This window comes from Pholcus phalangioides, unplaced genomic scaffold, assembly GCF_987345545.1.
Source record: "Pholcus phalangioides strain wild (caught in Gottingen) unplaced genomic scaffold, Ppha-v1.0 ptg000004l_1, whole genome shotgun sequence".
In the NCBI taxonomy this organism is placed as follows: Eukaryota; Metazoa; Arthropoda; class Arachnida; order Araneae; family Pholcidae; genus Pholcus; species Pholcus phalangioides.
This window is the reverse complement of record NW_028301597.1, coordinates 11,529,133-11,555,569: the sequence shown is the minus strand read 5'-3', so window position 1 is coordinate 11,555,569 and position 26,437 is coordinate 11,529,133. Positions and strand designations below refer to the sequence as shown.

The following is a 26,437-nucleotide window of genomic DNA, read 5'->3' as shown; positions in this document are numbered from 1 at the left end:
TTCATGACCGAGAAACAATTTGGAAGGAGAAACACCGGTAGTTTTCGAGGGGACAGACCGCAAGACCAAACCAAAAAAGTACAAATTCCTATCCAAAGTATGATGATTATCTGAGATAAAACAAGCAAACACATTCAAAAGACGCGATTCGGTCTCAAAGTCAAGTTTGTGGACAGGTTTGTGCCTTAACATGTTCAAGAACACTGCGGAGGGGGCACTGTGGTGAAACATATAAAAATAAGAACTGTCACGTCCTGAACAATCTGTATTTGTGCATGTACAAGAGAGGAAGAAAAGTCAGTTGATCACTAAACACTGAAATGTGCCAACATCCGTTAGGCCTGCATGCTGTTATTCCATCTAAACATGTTAATAAAAAGTTTATATTGTTTTAATTTACAAAAGTCAATTCACTTCTCAACAACAAGCCTTCACAGATTTTATGTTTATCTGCTCTCGAGTTAATCAATAATATAATTTTTCTTTCCCTTTTATTTCTCTCTCCCTTCCCACTGAAACTGATGGCATTATATTTATTTGAATATGGTGAAGAGTGAGCCTGTTTTCATTGATTGTATTGTTCGCAGTGCCAGGCAAATGGATTACCGAATGTATATATAGACCAATTGATGTTTATTGTTCATACTTACTTTGTGTTTTGAAGTCATGCTTTCCATGAATAAAACTAGCTTTGATGCCGATAGCTTTTCAACCTTATGGCCCAACTCAACTTGTAATTTCCGATTTTTAATTTAATGACTGATTGCGAGTTGTGTGCATTGTGTGATGTCTAGCACATTAAATTGTTAATTAGCTCCTCCACTCTTGCTTTGAAAAATTGTGAACGTATTCCGACTAGCTTGTCCATAACTGCTCTGTTCCCGTTAATGGCTCTCCAAGACTATCCATTCCTTTGGGAAAGAATGCAAACCATCCTAAGATGGTCTCTACAGGCAGTCAGTGGTCATGTCTGTCTGTCCCTGTCATTGTAATGTTTAGCACATTCAATTTTTAATTAGCTCCTTCACTATTGCTTCAAAAAATTGCATTCCAACCAGCTTATCCACAACTGCCCTGTTCCTGTTATCACTGCGAAAATGCATTGGGGGGGGGGGGGTTCATTTGCTCTGAGGGACAGTAGGCATTTAACTTTTTTGTAGTATAAACAACATGCCCTGGCCCCCTCTCACGCCGTCACTACAGCATTGTTGCCGCTATTAGAAATTAATCAATGTACATAACATCTCCCTTGGGACCCTTTCCTTGTGGGCTTTATAAACATTGTACCTACCATTTTGTGAAACTACTGCTGATTTACATCCATGCTTGTAGCCCGGATCTATGCCAATGACAACTTTTCCTCTCACTGGAGGCGTTAATAACAGATGTTTTAAATTGGTACAAAATACTTCTACTGCTTCTTTCTCAGCTTTCTTTGTGAGTTTAGACCTAAAAAAATAAGGAATTTGATAATATTTAATAATTTTTTCAAAGATATATTTAAAAATAGATATAAACAAAATTGTAGAATATTTGTGATGAAAGTTTACCATCATTTTAAATTAAAAAATAAATAGATATGACGTAGCAAAAAAATATGATTGGTAAGCTTTCATACCCAAAAAAGATACCAGTTTAAAAAGAATACTTTTTAAACTGTGATGAAGAAAATGTGGGGAAAAAATCTGGCAATCACAGTTATATAAACTAATTTATTAACACATGAAAATTAAACTCTGTTCTATGATTTTAGTAATAAGAATTATATGAAAATATTTCAAGTTCGAATAATTTTCTTTTAGGCACCATTCAAGTATTACGTAACATATTTTCAGCCATTTTTGACCCCCCCCCCCCATTAGCAAAACACTGACCCCTTTCCTCCCTCAGTCAGCAAAATTTCATCAGCAGCTTAGAATATTTCATATCTTCAAAAAGGGGTGGTTGATGACGTAAGCAACCTTCAAACCCACCTCCCCCCTTGTCATCAAAAGTCTGCAAATCCGAAACCACCTCCCCCCCCCCCTCGATGCTGACGTAATACTTGAATGACCCCTTACTCAGCATGCTACACCAGTGAAAGACACAACTAGTTGACTTTGATCTGTTCCTGTGCCTCCACTGATGGAGACTCTGCTGCACAATAATTTTACAATGTACATCACAATTGCACAGGGAAATTGCTTAACTTGTATTCAGCGAGTTTGTCTTAACACTAGAAAGACGGACAGGGGTCTTTATGACCCTGCACGCTGTGTTTAAGCTTACATATCTCTGCTAAAAATAAACCAAACCACCTGAAATTTCGACTTTTCCTGAATTAGCATGTTCTTATTGTATACACAAGTTTTTTTCGTTATATTTTTTAACAATAAAGATACGAGAAGATGATACCTAGAAAGACAGAAGGGGGGGGGGCGTCATTGTGACCCTTCCTTATATCATAGCACATTATGCGGTACATTTTAACTTGAAAACTACAATTCAAAATGTGATAATATCCAAAACACCTATTGATGGAGACAAAAAAAACGACAGAAATGCCAAGTGAGAAGGAGAACTGCATACACAATAAAACCCTTCAATCTTGTACGCAATGCAAAAAACCAGTGTGCGGCAATTGTGCATCGAGAGAGGTGATTTGTACAGAATGCTTTGAGTGCTAGATAAAAACAAAATAGATTAAGGGGCCAGTGGTTTCACTCTTTGTTTTTGTTTTAAAAATGATATACCGTGATTTGAAGCATCAAGGTATCTGAAAATTGCAAAACACTATGGGGGGGGGGGGTCATTTTGACCCCATCCATCTTTCTTGTGTTAATGAGGTTTGACTGTATTAAAATTTTTATAAATATCTTTCAATGAACTAAACATGCTCAATGCAGTCGAGTTTGAAAATAATCAAGTCACTTCATTCTATAATTTTTTTTTTAGAACATCAATTATAACGAAAAAAAATTATTAAGTATGCTTCAAGTACAAACTTTTCAATTTTGAAGAAATCATTGTATGGAGAAGTTTGTTAAACTACTCATATGTAGGTTCCTAAAATTTCAGAATGTTTGAATATTTGTGATGTATGAGTATGCAATTATTTCTCTCAGTAAACAAACACTGTAGTAAGATGAGGCTGCTATGCTAGAACCAGTTTCATCCAGATTAAACATGCAAAGTGAATGTGCTTGGTTTCTAAATAAAGGCATTTCAGGATTTCAGTCACTAGAAGTAAAAGACCAAATTTCATAAGTCAGAAAGGAGTGTTGAAGCACTCAATTTAGTGTACTACTATTTGGAAAGACTTTTCCACCTTATTTACTCTTTAATGCTCACGACGGTTGCACATGCAAATGCCCGTAGATGGCTGAAAATGGGCCAAATAGGAGAGAAACGGGTATGTTTTGGACGCTTTTGTCAACAACAGAAAAGACTAAGAACGCTCTTGTAGTCAAGAACCGAAGAGACAACTGGAACACTTTATCAATGGGATTTTAAGTGCTGGAGTATTAGAACATTCCTTGAGTATACACTGAATACATCCCAATGAAGTTACTGCATTCCATAAAAGGAAGTAAAAAAAACTTTAATTTCAATTGTAATAATACACAAAGTGAAAAATGCAGAATGGAGGTTACATTTCATTTTCGCATTGTTGGCGACGTTTTTCAAAAATATATTAGAATATAGCCAGAATAAAATCTTAGATTTTAGAAAAAACTTAGCCAATTTTTCTCTTTTCTGCTTATACCAAATTTTTCTCATGTGATGAAATAATTTCAAATTGGTAAGAACACTATACTACAAAAGTAGTAAAACTATTTAAATTAAATATAAAATTGATTAAGTGTACTCAGGGTGGTCTTAGGGTAGTGCGACCGGTGCAATTACACCGGGTGCCGAAACACGTTAGATATACATTACTAGAAAAATATCTTTAAGGTATGTATTTAAAAAATAACTAAAATATACATGACTATTAACAGAAATGAGAAAAAAAATGAAGGTTTGAGAGAGTATATAATATTATGATTATTTTAATTTTTTTCATCCTGAAATCGTAGTAGAAGTACAGCCGAGGACCTACGACTGATAAGAAGTCGGGGGAAAGTTTACTGGCACAGCCGACAGGATAGGATCGTGGCTTCAATGACTTAAGACTGTGAGCTGAATTAGAAGAGTGTTCTAGCCACAATGATAGCAGCAGCGTCGAGCTCCCAAGCTGTTTTTTTCGTGAAATCAACCCGACTACGGTGCTTAAAGGGGCAATCATGCCTAGGGAGAAGAAAGTATTGTGCGGCGGTATCTAGACGATAAATAAAGATGGCGTATTTGGCAAAACGGAACAAAGAAGATCTGAAGACCATGGCCACCAAATTGGGGGGTAGAAGTCCGACTGGGGTTCAACTTAATGCAATTAGTGAGTACCATACAGGAAAGTGAAGTGTACAACGAAGCGACATGCAGAGAGATACAGAAAACGACCCAAGTAACACATCGATATAGAATGACAGAAATATTTCGATACCGTTCGACGTCATTCACAGATGTCGGTTGTAACATGACGGCCTCCGGGTCATGTTTTTTTACTAATTCTTAATATCAAGAGAGACTCACCTGGAGATGTCACATGGTCTCATTGGGGTTTTTGCGCCTTTTCTTGCGTTAACTATAAGTTTTATGTTGCTTGCTTAAATATTTTGTTTACCGGCGGATGGCTGCGGACATCCGTTAGTAAATTATTCCCGATTATCGTTGGTCATGTTGGGTAAACCTGGTCAGTTCACCTGGCATGTTGCCAAATGATGATTTGTTGTGTACACTAATATTTATAAAACTATGTAAACTATTACGAAATGTACATGTACATTATGTGACATAATAGTTTTCTTGTTGTAACTGTTTCCGTGGTCCAAGTGGACCAAGAATGATTATTTCATGATTAGTATAAATGCAGATTGTGTTTGTCAAACGTTCACATTCCATTTTCACTCGTTTTACAAGGTCAGTCAGTTCTTAGATGTTGTAGCACAGTAGTGCTTTAGTGTTTCACGTATCAACTTAAACGTAATTAAACTTCATCTAGCTTCAGGCTTGGAACTATATCCTGTAATGTTTTTCTAAATTTGCATTTGTCTCGGCAGGTCGGAATTTCTTTCATGAATAATTAGTAACTTCAAATGAGAGCTGCGACTTAGCTTTCCTAATGCACACCTGGTGACGATGGAAGGTCTCAACACCCAGTGTCCCTGGTGCTGAACAAGTTCATTTTGTCAACCATGTCGAATCGATGGGTCGATTCTAGCTGAGCTCAACATCTGCCTCCTCACGATCTGACTCCAAACCTCCAACAAAAAGAGTCCTTTGGTATTCTCTGAGCTGACGTCCTATGATCAACGTCTCATCTACAGACTTGTATCATTTGCCAGGCCAGATTCATTACTGGTTCCAATGTTGTGCAAGTTCCAGACAGTGCACATTGACATGAGGTGATATCCACCACACAACTATCCACGACATTCACCTGGAAGCTGTTGGACTTTGGAGGTCATGTGAAAACATGCGGAAATTCCGGTCTGCTTACAGACAAGTGCAATAATGATATGTTAAAGTTTCTGTGATATATATATATATTCGTCGATTAATATTTTACTAAATTTTAATAATAACAGCAAGATCTTAACTAGATTTTATAATTGTGTTCATTTTTTGTGTTTGAATAAATGTCTTGAAATGAAATATGATGTTGAGTCTTCCTTTTGCTGTCCAAAAACTTGAAACCTAAAAGTAGAATCTGATATTGCATTATTTAGGTTGCACGGTCTAAGTAAAAATGGCATATATTTGTCTGTATAGTTCGACATAGCGAAATCCAACGTCGAACTATATCTGACCCAACACCATTTGACATAAAAATGACATACTTTTATCGTCGCAAATCTGACGTCGTTCTATGTAACAATGACATATATTTGTTTGTATAGTTCAGCGTTGCGAATCTGATGTCGAACTATATCTGTCCCGACACTGCTCGACGTTGTTTACTGACGTCGTTCTATGTAAAAATGGCATATATTTCTCTCTATAGTTCAACGTAACAAATCCGATGGCGAACTATATCTGTCACGACACTGTTGGATATAAAAATGCCACACATTTGTCGACATAGTTTGACGTTCAGAATTACGTTATCTATGATTTACGTTATTATAATATAAAACATATTAACACATTTCTATTTCGAGAAGTCGGCCCTTTCTTCATCCTGCGGCACACTTGAATTCAAATAAAATAGAAAAATAATTTTTTGTTATGATTCAGTCACAAAATTGTTTTAAAAACTATTTACTATAATTGGTCACAAAAAATAAATTTAAATTAAAAAACTCAGCCATTCTGCTGTCAATTTGATTTAACGTTAAATGCGGAGTAAGTTAATACAGTTTACAATGTCTGCTTTTGTTAGGTTGAATTTTGGGCAGGGATAGGTTTAAATATCTTCTTGTAAGATTTATTATTTGTAATAGATTTCTGTATTCCATAGTATCAAATGAAATACTGAAATTATTGCTTTCCACAAATATAATAACGTTTAATAACGAGAAGTATTTCTATATGCCTTTTTTTTGTGAAATTCTTGAAAATTCTTCCACTAAATGATAACAGAAATGAACCATGGCCAATATTTTAACTATTGTTTTCTCTCAATTGCCCAGTTTCCCCTCTTACACATACATCTAATTTGAAAAAAAAAATTAAATTCCCTGCACTTAAGTACTCAGATACTGTATAATCAATATCTGCGGCTTCAGGATTCTTTTAAAAAGTAATCTGATAATTTCCTTAAAAAACTTTTATGGCACATTTACGATTCTCATGTAGCACACTAGTTGAAAAAACTCTGATGCATAAGTTCTAGTTAAGTTGAGAATTCAGTTTATTAATCTTATATATAAATGTGAAAGTATGTATGTGTGTATGCATGTCTGTTCCTTATACAAATCTACAGTTTTAGGCCAATTGTCGCCAGATTTTACATATATACCAAACAATACCTGGAATCCCCAAAGCAGAATGTGCCAAAATCTGCGGCGTACGTCGCAGAACAATTTGGAAGAATTTAAGAAAAGTGCAAAAAAATACTATTACATGTATGGGAATTTGTATCGCAGAACATTTCCAGTCAGGAGGGCTCGTCGCAGAACAGTGCTAAACATTCTGCTTTGGGGCCTGGAATGAACCGTAGGCTACTTTAAAAGTTTGTCAGAGCTGGGCAAATGCCTGAAATGGGCAAAAAACTGTGGGGCAACAATGCTTTTGGGGCCTCAACAATCACTTTTGGAACGTTTACTTTGGTTACCGTGGTTCCCTAACACTGCGTTTCATATGTGTATATGTCTTTACAATGGTTTGTGACATCTTTAATGCTGCCATTATAACAGCTTATTCCTTTATAATGGTTTGTCACTTTTCCAATCATCCCAGTAACTGAAGAAAACCCGGGAAGCACCGGGTATTTTTGCTAGCCTATATACAGGGTGTCCTTTAAGTGCTAATGCGACCTTTATCTCATCAACCGCCCATCGTAGAGGTAGTATAGTTTTAATTAAAAAAATGCTTAAAAGGCGTTTGAATAATATTTGGCGCACAAGCTAGACATATGACGTCACTAACAACAGAGAACAACAACTACGACAACAAAACTGAGAATAAAAATTTTTAACGCCTGCTGGATGAACTCAATGCTTGCCTCAAATCATCAACACTCTGACAAAAAGTTAAAAAATTATTATCCACCGAAATGCGAGTTCAACTCCAAAATGACTTGGCACTGCTATCATTTTTGCATCAGTTGATCAAACTTGGCAATGGAAGAATTCCAGCAGACCCAAGCACTGGACTGATTACATTCCCAAATGGATTTTGTCAGTTGTTAAACTCAGTTCAAGAACTTGCTCCTCAAACATTCAACAAAATCACCGAAACCATGAGTGGCTTTGTGAGAGAGCGATTCTGGCATCGAAAAATTACAGTGTGAACAAGATCAACGAAAAAATCCTAAAAACTATTCCAGGAGACTCCACATCTTACAAATCGGTTGACACTGTCACAGACACAGTGCAGACAGTTCTGTATCCTGCAGAATTTCTAAACTCTTTGGATATTCCGGTTGTGCCACCATACAACTTGATCCGCAAAGTCGGAGCACCTATAATGCTTTTAAGAAATTTGGAGACACCGAGCCTCTGTAATGGCACCAGACTCTGCGTGAATAAATTGCACAATTACATCATTGAAGCAACGATTCTAACTGGATGTTCCAAAGAAGACGTATTCATTTCATGTATCCCCATTATCACTGAAGAAATGCCATTCACTTTCAAGCGATTACAGTTCGCGATTCGTTTAGCTTTTGCCATAACAATCAACAAAGCTCAAGGACACTGATGAGCTTAGAATAAATGCATCAAAGTGTGCATCTGTTAATGACTGTTCATATATATTATTTTTATACTCTGATGACAAAACCTCTGTATTGTTTGATGTTGATGCTTTTATCTTCAATTGCAGCTTTTTCCAAGCCAATACATATTCAGCTATGGAGCAGTTGTGTGTGTGTATTTCTTTGTACAAAATCGTTAATTAATGGGTTATTGGTTTCAGAATTGCAATTATGTCCTTGACATTTCTTTTTGAATCAATATTTAAGATTTCACTAGAGATGTTACTATCTGAGATCTGTGGTCTTCACAAACTTTGGTAACAACTGCCGAATTTTTAACATAAGATTCAAGATAATCACAATAAGTATTCCATCATACCTCTGCAGGAAGACCAATGCACTTCCACTTTACACATGATACCATGCTTTTGAGAGATGATTATGGAAGTATCTAAATATACTTGGAACATGCTTTGTTACATCAGTTTTCACCAAATCTTCGAACAAGTTTAAAATGTGGGCACTGTACCAATATGTAAGTTCCAAAAAGCCAAGTTTTTCATCCAGGGGGTGAACTATCTCTGCGGTCCTTAGCCGAAAAAAAGTAGTTAAGCCCCGATTTGTCCTTAGATGGCCAGTAGTTCGACTTTTCGGTACTATCTCTAAGCTAAGGACTTTTTTTTAGTAGTTACTTAGGACCGCTGCTAAGGACTGCCTAGCACCAGTCCTAAAGCAGCAAGAAAAGTAGTTCACGGCGGCCATCTTGGAAAAGAGGAAATTTCGTCTCTGGCCGCGAGTTCTGTCTTTGATATTTAGTGATGAAATATGCTGGTTTTTTTTCGAATTAAACAATATTTTACGGTAATAATGACAGATAAAACTTGGATTATATCTTCGGTGTCATCAAAGTTGAAGTGATTCATCGTTATATCCTGCAAAACTAGATGTTGACATCGGCGATCGAAGCCACAACGAAGTGCTAGCATGTTCATTACTGAGGTAAGAATTATTTTATTGCTATCGAACTATATATAAGAAACGTGTTTAGAAATATTCTTAATATTTTTTTGCTCGGTAAATGCGTTATGTAAAAATATAAATGGGCAATGTCACGCAATCAATAGGGCAGTGGATCCCACTTGGTAATGCTGAAAAATATCAAATAGCCCATGTATATTTTGGATTGTACTGAAAATATTTACATGGCAAATGAAACATAAATCTGCAATTACGATAATATCAGATTGAAATTTTACATTCTATGTTTTTTGCCGTATTAATTTTTTTCAATGAAAAATTATGTCTAAATAAATTGAGCATGTGTGTAAATAAATAATTTGAATATTGTTGGCACAATAAAAATTGTGCTTGGATGACTATGCTATGAATAATCACCTATAAATAAGGAAATTGAAAATTTGTGTTTTAGATCAACCTCCCTTCAATGCACAAAGCAACTAATAAGCTACAATTCATTGATAATAAATTACAGCACCTAAATGACAAAAAATTTAATTATTTTTTTGTGATGAGTAATGGTGAAATTGAAATAAAGCATGGTAAAAATTGGCAGTAATGTTAAATATTAATTTTTGTAAAACTCATGCACTTAATTTAGTGTAAAGGATTAAAATATAGATTTGATATTTTGAACTGTTCAAATGAACAATATTGTAATACTTAGTGGAAATTAAATTTTGAGAAAAAAATCATGTGCCACTTCCTGAAAAATTGCACTCTGTAACTCGCTCTGAGATGAGGAATATTTAATAAGGAATCATTATATTGTTTTGTTGATATGAAAAATGAAATTCGTACAATGGAACTAAAAAACAAAGTTGGAATTTCAGGCACAGTTTTTATTGAGGTATATACATTATAACTAGAGGAAGCAGATTAGTGTTCGAAATGTATTACTACTTCAGTATTTGGGTTATGGCCTTGCTGTGTATGTTCAAATTTAATTTTTTTGTCAAAAATTGTTTTTGATTTTGTGTGTATGGGTAAACACAGAAAACAAATTTCCATGTCGAATATTTAAGAACTTTAAAATATAACATTTTGAGATGTTATGGAAGTGAAACTTTTAACAAGCATTTATTTTTTAACAACGTTGTTAGTAAACAGCTGAGAGATTATATATATATTAGTGTATATACATTTGTGAGACTTTTCTAACTCCAAAAAATTTTGTTTCCCAGGAACTTGGCTGTAGGTAGCTACGAAGTTATGTGAAGGTTTTCAAGGTTACCAAACAATTCTCCCAGAGCAAACAAAGGTAATTTTAATTCTTTGTATTTGACTTTGAGCAACAGTTTCCATTATAATTTTCATGTAAAATGAAATATTTCCATGCATGATTTAATGACATAAATTTTAACAATCATCATTTTCACTGATTTCATTTGTATCAACAACCCTAGTGGAACAAATACAGTCGAACCCGATTTAACAACGCCATCCCACCCACAGAATTTTGACGTTGTATCCGATCATAATCATAATAGCGTTTCGGAGAGGCTGTATTACATAAATTCACATGTTTATTAAGTGTTAAATGTTGTATTTCAGTGTCTTATTTATATTGCACCATGAATAAAATAACCTATTTATACACATTCAATTTTAAGTTGAGAAAATTCATAAAAATTGTAAACTGTACAATCACTTGAATATTTCTCAATATAAAACTCAACAGAAACATACTTCCCTCTGAAATTATTGTAATTTCAGCGACACATTTTATATGTGCAAAAACAAAATAAGCAAGGGGGAAAGGTGGCATTGTTTTTAGTCCATACCAAAGTGGTTTCTCTCGAGAAATATCTTGCTATGAGTAATTATCTTCATAATAATTTTTTCAGATACTATTGAAAGAACAACTCTTTTTGACATAATTGAATTGAGGAAATTAAGATAGACGATTTCTTAATGGCTACCTATACCACTCAAAATTTGACCAGTGCAAGTAAAAACATGTACTGTTGAAAAACTTGTCTTGGCCATATAAATGAGAGGGAGGACATTAAAAAAAAACCTATAGAAGCTTTGCTAACTGAAAAGCAATATTAATTCTTCGAAAAACGTGTTATATTTACTGATGAGCAAATTTTGTGAATGGAAATATTAAAACAATATACTTGACGACAAATAATATCATACTTTTTAACTAGTGAGACCATACAACACTGCAAAATTTCTATGTTAATTTAAATAGGGGTTCCCCGATCCACAAGAAGTTGCAAAGGATGTGTTTTAGAGCAAAGCTGAAAGAGTAAAGTGAAAATATATAGTAAGCTGCATGCCAATAGGTTTTTGCACTTCATCTGTCTGACCAAAATTTTAGGGTAGAAACATGGCTCGAAAAATTGAAAAAGGCGCGGGCCAAATTTTTTGGCAGCCAAGCATATTTTTAGAAGAAATAATCCGAAGTAAAAAAAAAATTATATTCAACTTTTTCAGCACTTAGTGATGATCTTCACATGTTGGAAGATTCAGACATAAACTCCAAATATTTTATGATCTGCATAGAAAATTTTAGGTGTCAGTATGAATTTTTTTTTTGCAATGTTGGCTCCTAAGATTTGTGAAGACCTAGGTAAATACATCTAGACATGAACATGAGCATCTATGTGGAACGCCAGGCCTCCCTTGCAAAACACAGTTTATACATTTTGGATCCTACTGTGATAAAATGGTGGCGAGTCGACTCGATGTCGACTAAGTGCTATTGTGCACGAATTATCTCTACTTATACAACTAAAGACTGCGTTATAATTTGAAATAAAATATACAGTACATTTAAATATTGATAAGCATAATAAAAGTGTTTTTTTTTCTTCCTCTTTTTAATTTCAGGTAAATCAACATTTGAAGATGCAGATGAAAATTTATGAATCTTAAAAAATTATATTCTTGAAAGATGCGATTTCTAAGAAAAGTACAACCAATAAATTGTGATTATGATAACTCTCTATGAACATATGTTTGAAATAAAATGTTTTTGTATGACAAATCATATGTGCAAGTTGTTATTTAATTCATGTTTCTATTAATCAATTTCAATCAATCATTCATCTTCTAATCAACTCAAATGAAATATATTGTCAAAATGAAAGTTATCAGGTGAAATTATTTGTTGGAAGCTAAATATGAAACAGATAAATTGAAGAAAGATCTTTAATATAGACGTATATATATTTTAAATATTGAAGTATTCACTTCCATTAACAGGTAATTGCTCATTCATAGAAAATCGTGTTCTGATATTTTTTAATACTGAGGAGAAACCTATAGTTTAAAATATAGAACTACAATACGCAGCAAGGCAGTTAATTCTTTTAATTATAAATTATCAATAATATTTTAGTTGCTCCGAAAATAATTTGCAATTCATTGTTTCAATGAATTTAAAACGAATAAAAATGGATAATAAGAAATCATTTATAACAAATTGGTCTTAAAAAAAAGTGGCACTCAATATTAAAAATAGTATTCAGCTGGGGCCTCAAGTAGGGCCCCCCGAGGCGAATAGGGGGCCCAAAAATCTACAATTATTTTGCATAATAACCCTTTCAAGAAGAGCCCCCCCCCCCCCAAAAAAAAAGGAAAGGCTGCCCCGGAAAGGCACACTACGACCATAGGCTCAACTAGTGCCGGTAACCTTAATTTAAAATTTTGCATTTTGTTGTAAGAATTTTCTTTTTTTCAAATTTTGATTTCATCAGTATACGACCCGCTTATATGCAGCTGGGGTCCCAGATACTCGCTTTTTCAAGTATCCAAAAGTGGGATTCATGAGCTCGGACTAGAAAAATACCGAATCTTATTCTAAAAAAAGTCGCAAGATGAAAAATGCAACGTCTCATACGTTTACAAAATAATTAAACTAGCTAGCGATGTTAGAGTAAAAAAAATTGCAAAGCACGGGTGACAAAAATGTGTGGCGAGTCCCTCGGAAAAAAAAGTTTGTTTACAATCAGTTGTAAACATGAAATCGCTGCCACCACCCACTGCGGAAAAACGATTGTTAAATAATTAGTAGTAGTTGTAGGCTTCAAACGGCATCCCGATTGGTTAGCGATCTGTTGCTCTCGAAACCAAAAATTTTCTCTCCCTCTAACTACTGTTTCACGTCACGTGACCTTAAGGACTGGTAGTACATAGTACCTCCTAACTACTAGTAGTTGAAGCGGTCCTTAGCTGCAGTCCTCCGACCGGTAGTTCATTAGGACTAGTAGTTACCAAGGACTGCAGAGATAGTTCACCCCCAGAATACTTGCAGTAACAAAACTTTGTGACAAAACTTGATATGTTACATTTGAAGTTTTCTTCTGTTGACTTAACTGAACTAAAAACCACATTTGCTAAATAATTTCCAGCATGTGATAAGCCGGATGTGTCAATAGTATCAACATAGATGGCTTTACCACACCGTTTGATAACACACAGAATTTATTCATTATGTATATCCATCCATCCATCGCCATGCAATTTTTGATTTTCTAAGTCAACTTTACATCCTCTAACTTCATCATTGTAAATCTTGGGTAACCATTTATCAGCTAAATTGGTACGACTATGGTATCTCTGATAATTGATATATTACAATATATATACACTGAAGAGCCAAAAAAACTGGTGCCACCTGCCTAATATTATGTAGGGCCCCCGTGAGCCCGCAGAAGTGCTGCAACACGACGTGGCATGGACTTGACTAATGTCTGAAGTAGTGCTGGAGGTAATTGACACCATGAATCCTGCAGGGCTGTCCATAAATCTGTAGGAGTAAGAGGGGGTGGAGATCTCTTCTGAACAGCACGTTGCAAGGCATCCCAGATATGTTCAATAATGTTCATGTCTAGGGATTTTGGTGGCCAGCGGAAGTGTCTAAAGTCAGAAGAGTGTTCCTGGAGCCACTTTGTAGCAATTCTGGATGTGTGGGGTGTCGCATTGTCCTGCTGAAATTGTCCAAGTCCGTCGGAATGCACAATGGACATGAATGGGTGCAAATGATCAGACAGGATGCTTACGTACCTGTCACCTGTCAGAGTCGTATCTAGACGTATCAGGGGTCCCATATTACGACAACTGCACATGCCCCATACCATCACAGAGCCTCCACCAGCTTGAACATTCCCCTGTTGACATATAGGATTCATGAGGTTGTCTCCATACCCGTACACGCCCATCAGCTCGAAGCAATTGGAACCGAGACTCGTCAGACCAGGCAATGTGTTTCCAGTCCTCAACAGTCCAATGTCTGTGTTGTCGGCCCAGGCGAGGCGTAAAGCTTTGTGTCGTGCAGTCATCAAGGGTACACGAGTGGGCCTTCGGCTCCGAAAGCCCATATCGATGATGTTTCGTTGAATGGTTCGCACGCTGACACTTGTTGTTGGCCCAGCATTGAAATCTGCAGCAATTTGCGGAAGGGTTGCACGTCTGTCACGTTTAATGATTCTCGTCAGTCGTCGTTGGCCCCGTTCATGCATGATCTTTTTCCGGCCGCAGCGATGTCTTAGATGTAATTTTTTACCAGATTCCCGATATTCACGGTACACTCGTGAAATGGTCGTATGTGAAAATCCAAATTTTGCTACCTCAGAGATGCTATGTCCCATCTCTCTTGCGCCGACTATAACACCACATTCAAACTCACTTAAATCTCGATAGCCTGCCATTGTAGCAGCAGTAACCGATCTAACAACTATGCCAGACACTTGTTGTGTTATATAGGCGTTGCCGACGACAGCGCCATACTCTGATTGGTTCCATATCTCTTTATTTGCATACGCATGCCTGTACCAGTTTTTTTGGCTCTTCAGTTTATATATTATATTATAAAAATATTTGAAAATATAATATTTAAATTAATTGATATTTTTAAAATAATTCAATAAAAATTTGAATCACTTTAGAGCTGCATAAATAATTTTACTCAATTACAACAGATAATTTTTCATATATGAAAAAAATTGATTTAAATCAGTGATTTAAAAAAAAAATCAGTTGATTTAAATCGCTACAACCCTGATCATTTTGTCACACACTCACCTGATCATTTTGTCATACACTCACCTGATTTCTTGCTCTCTCCAGGTCATTCCCATACCATAGCTGCCAACTTTTGAAAATCAAAATTAGGGAGATTTTCGCGCGAACCCGTATTTTCTACTAAAACCACCCCTAAATAAATACAATAGGGATTTTTCAAATAAGATAGGGATTTTCCACCTATAAAAGTTAAACTGTAGGGAATAAAATCCCTACTCAAAAATTGAAGTCAAATAAAATAGGGATTTTCCCCACATGTAAGTTAAACCCTTGGGAACAAAATTCCTACATAAAAAACAAATGAAAGTGGATGCCAAAATTTCAATGGCGATCTAAAGCAGCATTTACAGAAGGAATATCAAAAATTTATTTTAAAACACGTGGTTAAACTAAATACAGCCTCTTCAGAAAAAGTACTTTAATGTAAATTTATTACTCAAAAGTGGGAATGCTTTCTTTTTAAAAAAAAAAAGTCAAAGGACTTTTAACAAGAAAATTTTTTATAAAAAATACTTGGATCGAAAAAATTTACAGGAAAATAAAAATACAATGCAAAGGTTTGACTTAAAAGTGAAGTTGTGCATGTGGAGCAGACTTAGCTTTCTTCAGAAATTCATTAGTGAAATCTTTTTGAAAGCACTTAGTTTTCTGACAATGTTTAGCTACAAGTAAGCTTTCCAGGTTCTCATTAGAAAGAGATGATCTAAAGTCAGTTTTTATTTTTCTAACTTGACTGAAAATTCTCTCACATTCAGCATTGGAATGAGGAATTACAAGTATGGACAGCATCACTTTGGATAGTCTTTCATATTTTTTTTCCCCTATTGCATTTGTGATGTTACCAATCCGCGTCCATTGAATATCAACTCTTTTTTTGTTATTTAACAAGTCAGCCAAATCTTCCATCTGCAATTCACAGAACAGTGACTCTAAATTATCCAAGACCTTTTCCATAGTTTCATCTTCTTTCTTAAATGAAATGACAGGAAACTTTTCAACAAAATACTTGACGTTTGAAGTCAGAATATGAAATAGTTGCTGGATTTGCTACTTCAGCATTGACCAAAACGTCTGAATTAAGAGGGAAAGTGTGATGAATGTAATCCATAGGAACAAAATATTTTCTTACATTCAAAAAGAAAAATGCTCTATCTCTATCTGGCAAAGACGAAACCAAGTTTGAAGTTAGACTGCCAATGACAATCTCAAGATCTTTTTTTTGGTTTTCAGGATTATGGTAATCCACAAGCAGTGGAGATTTATTTTCCTTTACAACATTTGCTTTCACAAATTTCGAGAGCAGCTCCTTAAAAAGATCTATAATCATTTGTCGTAAAACATGTATCAAAGGATACTGTGACTGTGAAATAGAGCAAAACCTTTCCAATACAGGTATGATATTTTTCAAGAACAAACAGAATGCCTTATTCAGATCTGATAAAAGAAATCCAAAGACACGTTTGCTCCATCCCCTTGAAATTTTTACTCGAGGCTGTTTTGGAAACTTCAGGAATTTTATTGAAATTCAAACCTGTATTTGTGATCTCGGTTGTTTCTGATAATTTTCGAACTTTTGGAATTCTATAAGAATTTAAGTTTGTGTCTGTTGTTCTTTTCCTGCCAGTATTTGAAATATCTTCAGTAAAAAAACTCAACAGTGGGTCCCACTGTTCAATCAATCTATTCAAACATCGACCCATGGATAACCACCTGGTTTCGACATGTTTGAGGATTTTTCTCATTTCTGTTCCATGAAGTTCCTGGAACTGCTCAAATTTGCTCACTCTCTTTGCACTCCGTTTTAAATAGTAATAAACATCAACTAAAATTTCATCTACATTTATGGGCAAAGAGGCCATTCCTCGTCCAGCAGCCAGATCAGTGAGATGGCTCACACAACCTATTACAAAAATTTCACTGTGATGATCAGTTAAAACTGATGCAACACCTTTGCGACGCCCAATCATCACATTTGCATTGTCACAACCTAGGGCAATACAATTTTTTATTGGAATTCCCCTGGACACCAAACTGTCAACAACAAGATTGTCAATGTTTCTCCCTGTTGCATCACCGTTCAAAACAGGAGCACACAATAAATCACTTTGAATTTGCAAAGTTTTATCATCGAAATACGTCACAACAACGGGATATAGTTTGTCATCTTTGTTACTACCATCGGTAGCAATAGCAAACGGTTTCTGACGTAAAACTGCAATTAATGAAGATTGTTCTTCTTCAGAAATCATGTGAATTATAGCTGTTGCTTTTGTGCGAGCACATCCATACTTTTTTGCAGTTTCGGAATCCGGAAACATTTTCTTCAGTAATGGTCCTACGTGATCGGCGCAGCTGACCGGCAAATTGTGTTCAATCAAAAATGATGTGAACAAACATTCTGCGCGAATGACCTCAAAATCATCGGAAGATGAAGGAAAAAAAGAGTCAATTTTTAAAGAACACTGACTTTTCTTGGCACTTGCTTGATGTTTTTTTGATTTCACATGGACGATGATGTCATTCTTTCCACCATGACCGATGTTGATATCTGTAACACAAACTGTACAAAAAGCAAAAGTCGTCCCTTTTTTGGAACGGTTGATGAAAGGAAATTCATCGGAATAAGTATCTTTAAAATTAATTAAATACTTTTCGGCTTATCAGTATCCATGTTTCGTTACTGCATGTACGTGACTTCAACAACAAAGAGGTAGTTTTGCCCATATGCGCGTCACTATAACGTTCAATTATTATCCAGGACTATTGGCTGCTAAGCTATTTCCCTGCATGATAAGACAAATAACTTTTCTTGTTGCCATTGGAGGGTTCACACTGCAAAACTTTCATAAAAAGAAATTCCCACTACTCTCCACTTACTACGCGTGACGTCATTTCAAAAGGGAAAAAGAATAAAAGCAAAAGCTTTTTCCCTCCCAAGAAAATTCTTAGGGATTTTTTTCAATGAAGTAGAAAATTTTTAGGGACAATTAGGGATTTTTTCAATGAAGTAGGAAATTTTTAGGGACAATTAGGTATTTTTACAATTTTTGTAAAAATTCGGGAGATTTAAGAACTTTTCGGGAGGTTGGGAGATGAAGCTAAAATTCGGGAGATTCCCAAAAAATTCTGGAGACTTGGCAGCTATGCCATACTCACATATATGTTACTCGTAAGCTTGCACACTATTATTGTCACTCATGGGCTTGCACGCTCTTTTTGCTGTGGAGTCACTTAGTTCCATGATCACTTGGCAGAAGTGTGGATTTGTAGTTCAGCCACCCTTCTCTCAGTTGACTACTTGACCAGTCATTGCTTAAATTTTCAGCCCCTTTTAAATTTTCGCCCTGAGCAAGGCTAAATGCCTGCTCTTAGCCTCTTTGTGAATACACCACTGGGGGGTACCTTACCAAAGATTCTTGTCTAGGAGCCCCTAAGAGGGGGGCATGCCTACTTGGTGATGTTGAAAATATTTATTAGCCCATTAACTATATATAGATCATGGCCTCTGATATACTAAGCCGGACCCATAATCGCTCAGTGCAGGATTTTTTATGTGGTTCTGTGAGTATATTTTTAATGTAAGTGAACAGTGATTACATTCTTTGTCAGCTCCTCTTCCCACTCTATATGCAAGGGGCTATGATTAAAATTGTTCAAAATATGTATGTGAAATATTAATAAGCAAATGTATAATTTGAAATTTTTATACCACATGTACCTATTTGAAATTTTTCTAGGAGTTAAACATGACAGTGAAACTTCGATACAATGAAAATAATTGCCTATATAGTGATACTACTCTGCTGTTGTCTCTCACTCTTCCACCAATAAATCGTGCATAACGATAAGTATTTTTCTCTTTCTTTGAATACCATTAAATTGGAATTTCACCTTTTATGATATTTTATTATTTTAAATAAAAGTTTTAATTCGAGTACACTCGTGAAATGGTCGTACTTGAAAATCCAAATTTCATCGCTACCTCGGAGATGCTATGTCCCATCTCTCATGTGCCGAATATAACACAACGTTCAAACTCACTTAAATCTCGGTAACCTGCCATTGTAGCAGCAGTAACCGATCTAACAACTATGTCAGACACTTGTTGTATTATATGGGCGTTGCCGACCACAGCGCCGTACTCTGATTGGTTCCATATCTCTTTATTTGCATACGCATGCCTGTACCAGTTTTTTTGGCTCTTCAGTTTATATCAGTATAAAACATGGAATTGATTGAATTGCTAGTAGCATTATTTTGTTCGAAACAATGAGTACAAAAATTATTTTGTTCATTAGTATTTAAATTCCTTGTAATAAAGTCATTATTGAATTTAATGGCCAAATCCATTGGATCTTGAAAGTTTGGAAGTATGTTATGTCCAATATTTATGTTTAAAATATTTTCATTTCTGTATTGCCATTGCCTGCGTTTATCTTTTCCAATTTCTTTAAAGTTGTTTTTAATATACTCTTGTTTAATTTTCTTATATGTTTTTTTCAAATTTATATCATATTCCTTGTATTCCAATTTTTATGAGACCATTTGAGGATTCTTTTTGTATTTTTTGTAGAGTTTTTCTTTATAATTTATTCTTTTTAATATATCTTCATTTATCCAGTTTTTCTTATCTTTTTTAGGCTTTTGTTTTACTGTTCTGGTCCATAAATTTGAATTCAACATTAAAATATCCATAAATCACTTATATTTATTATGAGCATTATCATCTTCAATGACATTTTTGAGATTCAGTTTCGAGATAAAAGTTTCAAATTTTTCATAATTTATGATTTTTATATATTTACTTTCCTCATTTATACTACTAATTTTTTTCTGCAGAAAGTCTATGTATCCCAATACAGGATAATGATCTGTAATTTGGGTTTAAAAACATTAAGTTCATGAGCACAGTTTTGTTTATTTCTATAAAAAACATGATCAATACATGTTTGTGTTATGTCTGTTTGTCTAGTAATTTTTTCATGTAGAGGGATTAATCCATTTGTTGCTAACACATCAAGATACTGTGACGTTATGCTATTTCTATTGAACAAATCAATGTTAATATCACCAACAATCAATAAATTTGTGTTCACATTTTTTAAACATAATTCCAGTTCTTCATTGAATTGAGAACTAGTATATGAATGAGATCGATACAAGAGCAAAACATCCAAGTTATATTCTGGAAAATTCATATGTAGTTCTTCAGCCATAATTAAGTTGACTCCCTTTTCTTTTTTGTTTGATACAATATCATTATTTATATACATCATTACACTACCTGATCTATTGTATGTAATACAATTAACATATGAATAATATTCACTTATGCCTTTATAATTTGCGATTTCAAAATTAAATTTTTCTTCTTTTTCTATCCATATTTCAGTTCTTAAACTTTGGATATTTAAAACCAGAGAAGTCTGTGTTTTATTTCCTGCCTTAGGAATACTGAGAATTCTGCTTACTTCTTCAATTTCCTCCAGTGGGTAAGGGCTCTGTGTAGAGCTCCCATAGTCTTCAGTTTCTGTTGTTGCTTGCATTAAACTCAAGCTTTTGGAGTTGTTATTTAGTGGTTATCCTTATTATTTTTGGAGTTTATTATTTAGACAATTCCTACAATAATGGTGGTAATATTGTATAAGTCATAATATAATTTGGATGTATAGTATATATGAAGTTTATGCATTGAAAGATTAACCTCTGATTGTGATTGTACAGCTGATTGCTATACAGGGTTGTCATGAAGGAAATATTGCTGAGTTGAAATATCCCTCATATCATATATATGGCCTTGTTACATTGAAATAATCTATGTTTTAACAGTTATTTCATAAAACCTTGACATGGAAAGTCCAAGCATAGGTCTCCATACACAGGTAACAAAAAAAAAAAAAATTGAATTCCACACAAAATGTTTTCAAAGTGGTGCATTTGTTTGTAGTTTATGTGTACAATTACAGACAATTTATATAATTTACAATAAAATAAGTATTAAGAAGACACCAACAACCAGACCACCAAGAATAAGGCATGAAAAATACAGAAATTTGTACTTTTAGTGTATTTGCCTTATTCATTGGTGTCGTCTTAATATTCTTGGGCAAAGTTGATCAACTCTTCCGAATAAAATAAGTACAACATTTGAATATTGGTTAAAACTTAAAACTCATTCTATTAGGTCACAAATAAAAAAGATTGAATTTTATGTGTAACTTCTATAAGCTTCCCTGCTATAGTATAAATAAGGAACCTACTCAAATTTCAGGATACAACTGAAAGAATATTCATAAGTACAGTATAAATGTGCTCTTTTTAAGTTAGTTTTTCGTGCTGCAACTGCGTTTACGTTTTTAAAAATGTGATTGTGGAGACTTGAGCAAAAATTAGTGGAGCTTCTGCGTTAATTTTCATTTCAAAAAACAGTTTTGAAAAATTTAAAGTGAAAATTAATTATTAAATATTTTTTTATTATAGACAATTCATAAGTACAAACTGAAAATTAGTTTATCAAATGAACAAAACATTGCTTCAAATCTTGACCTCTACACGAGATCAAGATTTAAAGCAAGATATAAGTATATTCTTGTATGTGCACACATAGTACATACATAGTTTGTAATTTTTTTTACAACATTTTGTCTTATTTTCATTCTATAAAACTGAATTAGTTTGGCTAAGAATCATCCAGTGAATTTCGGTCACTGTTTAGAAAGTCAAAATCAATCCAGAAAACATGAAGATCAAAACAATGAGCTGCCTGGCAGTCGAGTGGTTAGGGAACTAGCTTCTCACTGTGCAGGTCTGGGTTTGAATGCCGGTTCGGGCATGGATGTTTACTAACACTAACGAATTCCCTGGACGGATCATGCTGATCCCTTGGGAATACGTGAGGATCTTTTAAAATTATTAAAAAAAAAAAAAAAATTAACATCCGTTGATGCAAAACATTTCCAACATCCAGTGCAAGTGTATTGGTATATTATTTATATGTTAGGGAATGTGCATTTTTCACACCATAGGCATAAAGTTATCAAAGATATTGGTGGGACACCAGCTCCACATTTCAATATATACCTATTTAAAATTATGATTTCGTGAAATATTGTTGGGAGGGGACCTTGAGCCAGTGAAAAGTTGCACCTGTGAATCATACTCATAAAAGTATATTTCTTTAATGTAGGCTACTAGCAAAATATTCTCAATGTTCAATAAATTAAAAGAAATGTATTTTCAATGTTTTATAGGTTTTGTCTGAAACATAAGATTGCTGAAATTTTTTGCTGGCATGAAGCATCCTATTTCATCTGCAATAAAAAGTCGTCTTACCTGCAGCTATATTAAAAAAATGTATCAATATTTGAAAATATCTCTTTAAGAACTTGTAGATGGAGCAATATTAAATCATGTCTAATAATTCTATTCGTGCTTGCCTTATCTTTGCTCTCTTCATTTAATCCCCAGAAAACTGGAACCAGTTTTATTTGAACAGGTCATATAAAATGCATTTAAAATTATTAGTGGTGTGTTCAAATGGCCTGAATTTCTAGGATCCTGTACGTATATAGTGTGAGGTAAGTATACAAATAATAGGCTTCCTTTTTCAAGTTTTAAAAAATATATTTCAAAAGTTGTGAGAAAACTCTGTAGCTTTTTCACCATATACCAAGCTATGTTCTTTCAGTTGCCGTTTGGTGTCCAAGCTGGTTTTGAAAAAAAAAAACCAGGTGGGAAAAGGATGCCAATAATCAGTCAAAGCAAGACATTTCATTTTGCACTAAAGAGTAATAATCTCATACCATCATATTCTAAATACAAAATTGATTGTGCTTTAAAGATATTAAACAAATTCCACAATGAAGTTGAAAGGGTGGCCTATTCTAGGGTCAATCATTTCCCCATTATTCAAATTGTATGATGTGACATTGGAATCAGGCCTACCAATCTTGCTAGAGTGGTACACCCTCCTCTGTGAACAATCTTAAATACATTTTTGCCTTCAAACATGCTATATCTTTCAAGAGAATTCTTTTCTATCCACATACGCAGATATTAAGACAACAAAAGAATGAGACTAAATTCCTGCAGAAGCAACTTCACAAATGCTTAAATATAAAATAAACAATGAAGCTTAGAAAACAGAACAAGCAAGAATTTGAAAAGAAAATAAGATAAATAAAACAATTCAAAATAAAAATTAAAGTAGTTTCATGTCTTTGTGTCACTTTTAAATATAAAAAGAAATGCTCTCTCAAAAATACATATAATTATATGCATGTTTCAAGAAATGAAAGAAAAATAATTGCTTAAGGTTTGAGATTGACAGGAAATAGTAGGTGTTTTGTTCATGTACAAAATTATGTGTTTACATAATATGTCTAGATATTGCATTATTTTCACAGTTCAAATTTGAAGAGCAGTACCTTGTTTATTCATTGGATAAAAAAAAAATCACCTGTGAAAAAGAATGCAAGGAAGTCAAATTTTCATTTTAAATTATTACAGCAGAGACCTATTCCACTTATATTTTTCAGTGATGTTTCTTTTTTATAGTTTTGTCAAGCCTATTACTTATATTTCATTGTTTTCACTCAATACCTAAGTGGCCCCTTACTGGTACATGGAATGTAAATATTATTTTATTTATATAATTCTTAGCAGTAAAAATTTGATCTAGTAACAATAACAGATGAGTTTGAATTATAATAAAAAGAAATTCTTATACAAATAATAACTTCAAATATTAAAAATAATTGATTAAATATTGTGAACTGGCTCACTATTGTTACTTTTACCTTTTGCAACAGTAAAGTTTTTTTTTTATATTCAGAACACGTAAGTGTTTTGTGTAGTAGTCTTGATAAACTGTATTCTGAACTTAACTAGAACTTTATTTATGCATCAGAGTTTTTCAACTAGTGTGCTACGTGAGAATCGTAGTTGTGTCATAAAAACTTTTGATGGAAATTATCAGATTAATTTCTAAAAGAAGTCTGAAGCCTGCAGAATTTCTGTTATCACTTAATGGAAGAATTTTCAAGAATTGCACAAAAAAAGGCATAGAAATACTTCTGTTCTCGTTATCATATGTTATTATATTTGTGGAAAGCAATAATTTCAGTATTTCATTTGATACTATGGAATACAGAAATCTATTACAAATAATAAATCTTACAAGAAGATATTTAAACCATATGCCTGCCCAAAATTCAACCTAGCAAAAGCAGACATTGTAAACTGTATTTACTCGGATTTAACGTTAAATTAAATTAACAGCAGAATGGCTGAGTTTTTGAATTTTAATTTATTTTTGTGACCAATTATATTAAATAGTTTTTAAAAAAAATTTGTGACTGAATTATAAAAAAATAAATTTTCTATTTCATTTGAATTCAAGTGTGCCGCAGGATAAAGAAAGGGCCCACTTCTCAAAATAGAACTGTGTCCAGTGGCGTTGGAGCCGGGGGTGCTGCGGGTGCTTGAGCACCCACACTCTCTTGTAGGACGGGGCAGAGCACCCACAGAATTGATTTAGGAATAAAAACCTCCTATATAGATTTCTGATTTTTTTTCCGTAAATATCGAACACGAAAAAAAATATTAAAGAAAAAACTGCCTGTTTTTCCTCTCTACGACTCTTGAATCTTGCTGGAGTCCCTGCTGCCATCACAATTGATAGAGCCTTTAGGCGCCGATAAAGTAAACATTTTACTGTAGTTCCCCCCCCCCCCCCATTTTCTCACATTTCTGCTTGTGCCCCTTTTCCCTGTTTTGCCTAAGGGATGGAGGGTATCCAGATGCATACGTTTTGGTGTGGCGTCAGAACCCGGGGGGTGCTGCTGCTGCTTGAGCACCCAGAGTGTTTTGCAATAAACAAAAACCTAACAAAAAATGAAAATTATCACAAAAAATGAGAAACTTTGCCTGGTTTTAATTTATACAAAAATTGCCACGTTTTTAAGACAAATAAATTCAATTGGTCGAATGGCAATTTTTGTATTAAAAAAAAAATTAAAAAAAAATTAAAAATATTTCTTTCTTCATCCTATACCTCTTGCTCTACTTATCCAGTGGTTATTTCTACAGCTTCAGGCACCTACGATGGGTATTTTTGGAGCCCACACCAACTTTTCTTAACGATTCTGTCCACGCAGGCAGGAGCGCAACTAGGGGGAAGCAGGTGGATCTGGTGCCCTGGGCGCTGAACCAGGAGGGGCACCGAATTCATTCTTTAACTGCTTCCTCTTCATGCAAGGGGTGCCAAAATTCCGGTTTGTCCCGCGTGACAAAGTATCTAGTTGCGGCCCTGCACGCAGGCGTCCTTCCATTATCTCAGGGTAAAAGTATTTTACAATAAATGAAATTCTGCATTGATGGGGTGATGCAGACACACATTTCACTCGAATAAATGAATGCCTTCAAAGTTTTTTTAAGGAAAATTTGTCTTCTTGTTTATGACTGATACCGGCAGACATTGGCGTACTCAAAGGGGAGCCAAGATTATAGTGTTATTTTGCAGGAAAAAACGTAAAAAAATCTGAACCCCCTCGAAAAAATTCAGCGTACGCCTATGCCGGCAGATATGGGATAATATGCTTACAAGTCTTGACAGTGGTACAATTGTGCGTGCATTCATTTCCTTAGAAACCAGCAGTTCTCAATCGGTGTTCCGTGGAGTCCTTGGGGCTCCATGTGCACTCAAGGAAAGGCTCCGCAGTCAAGGGCGTAGCCAGGGGGGGGGGGACTTGGGAGTCTGGTCCCCCCCTCCGAAATGTGAGAAAATGACCGAGAAAAGGGAAAAAGATGGCCAAATCCATTGTTCTGTCACTTTGGTCCCCCCCCCCCCCCGAACGAAATTTCTGGCTACGCCCCTGTCCGCAGTCACTTGAAAAAAAATAAAATAAATCGGTAAATGATAAATAAATAAAAGAGACGAATCTATGG

General features: G+C 34.6%; 1 protein-coding gene across 12 annotated transcripts in view; it reads right to left on the bottom strand.

Moving 5' to 3' along the window:
• The window catches only part of LOC149086538 (S1 RNA-binding domain-containing protein 1), a 542,948-nt gene that overhangs the window by 309,338 nt on the left and 207,173 nt on the right, over window positions 1-26,437 (bottom strand). For all 12 annotated transcript variants that reach the window (XM_089256006.1, XM_089256010.1, XM_089256008.1 and 9 more), the window contains one exon: window positions 1,292-1,449. In XM_089256006.1, the coding sequence (XP_089112132.1) occupies window positions 1,292-1,449 (158 nt within the window). The remainder of the gene's footprint in view (window positions 1-1,291; window positions 1,450-26,437) is intronic.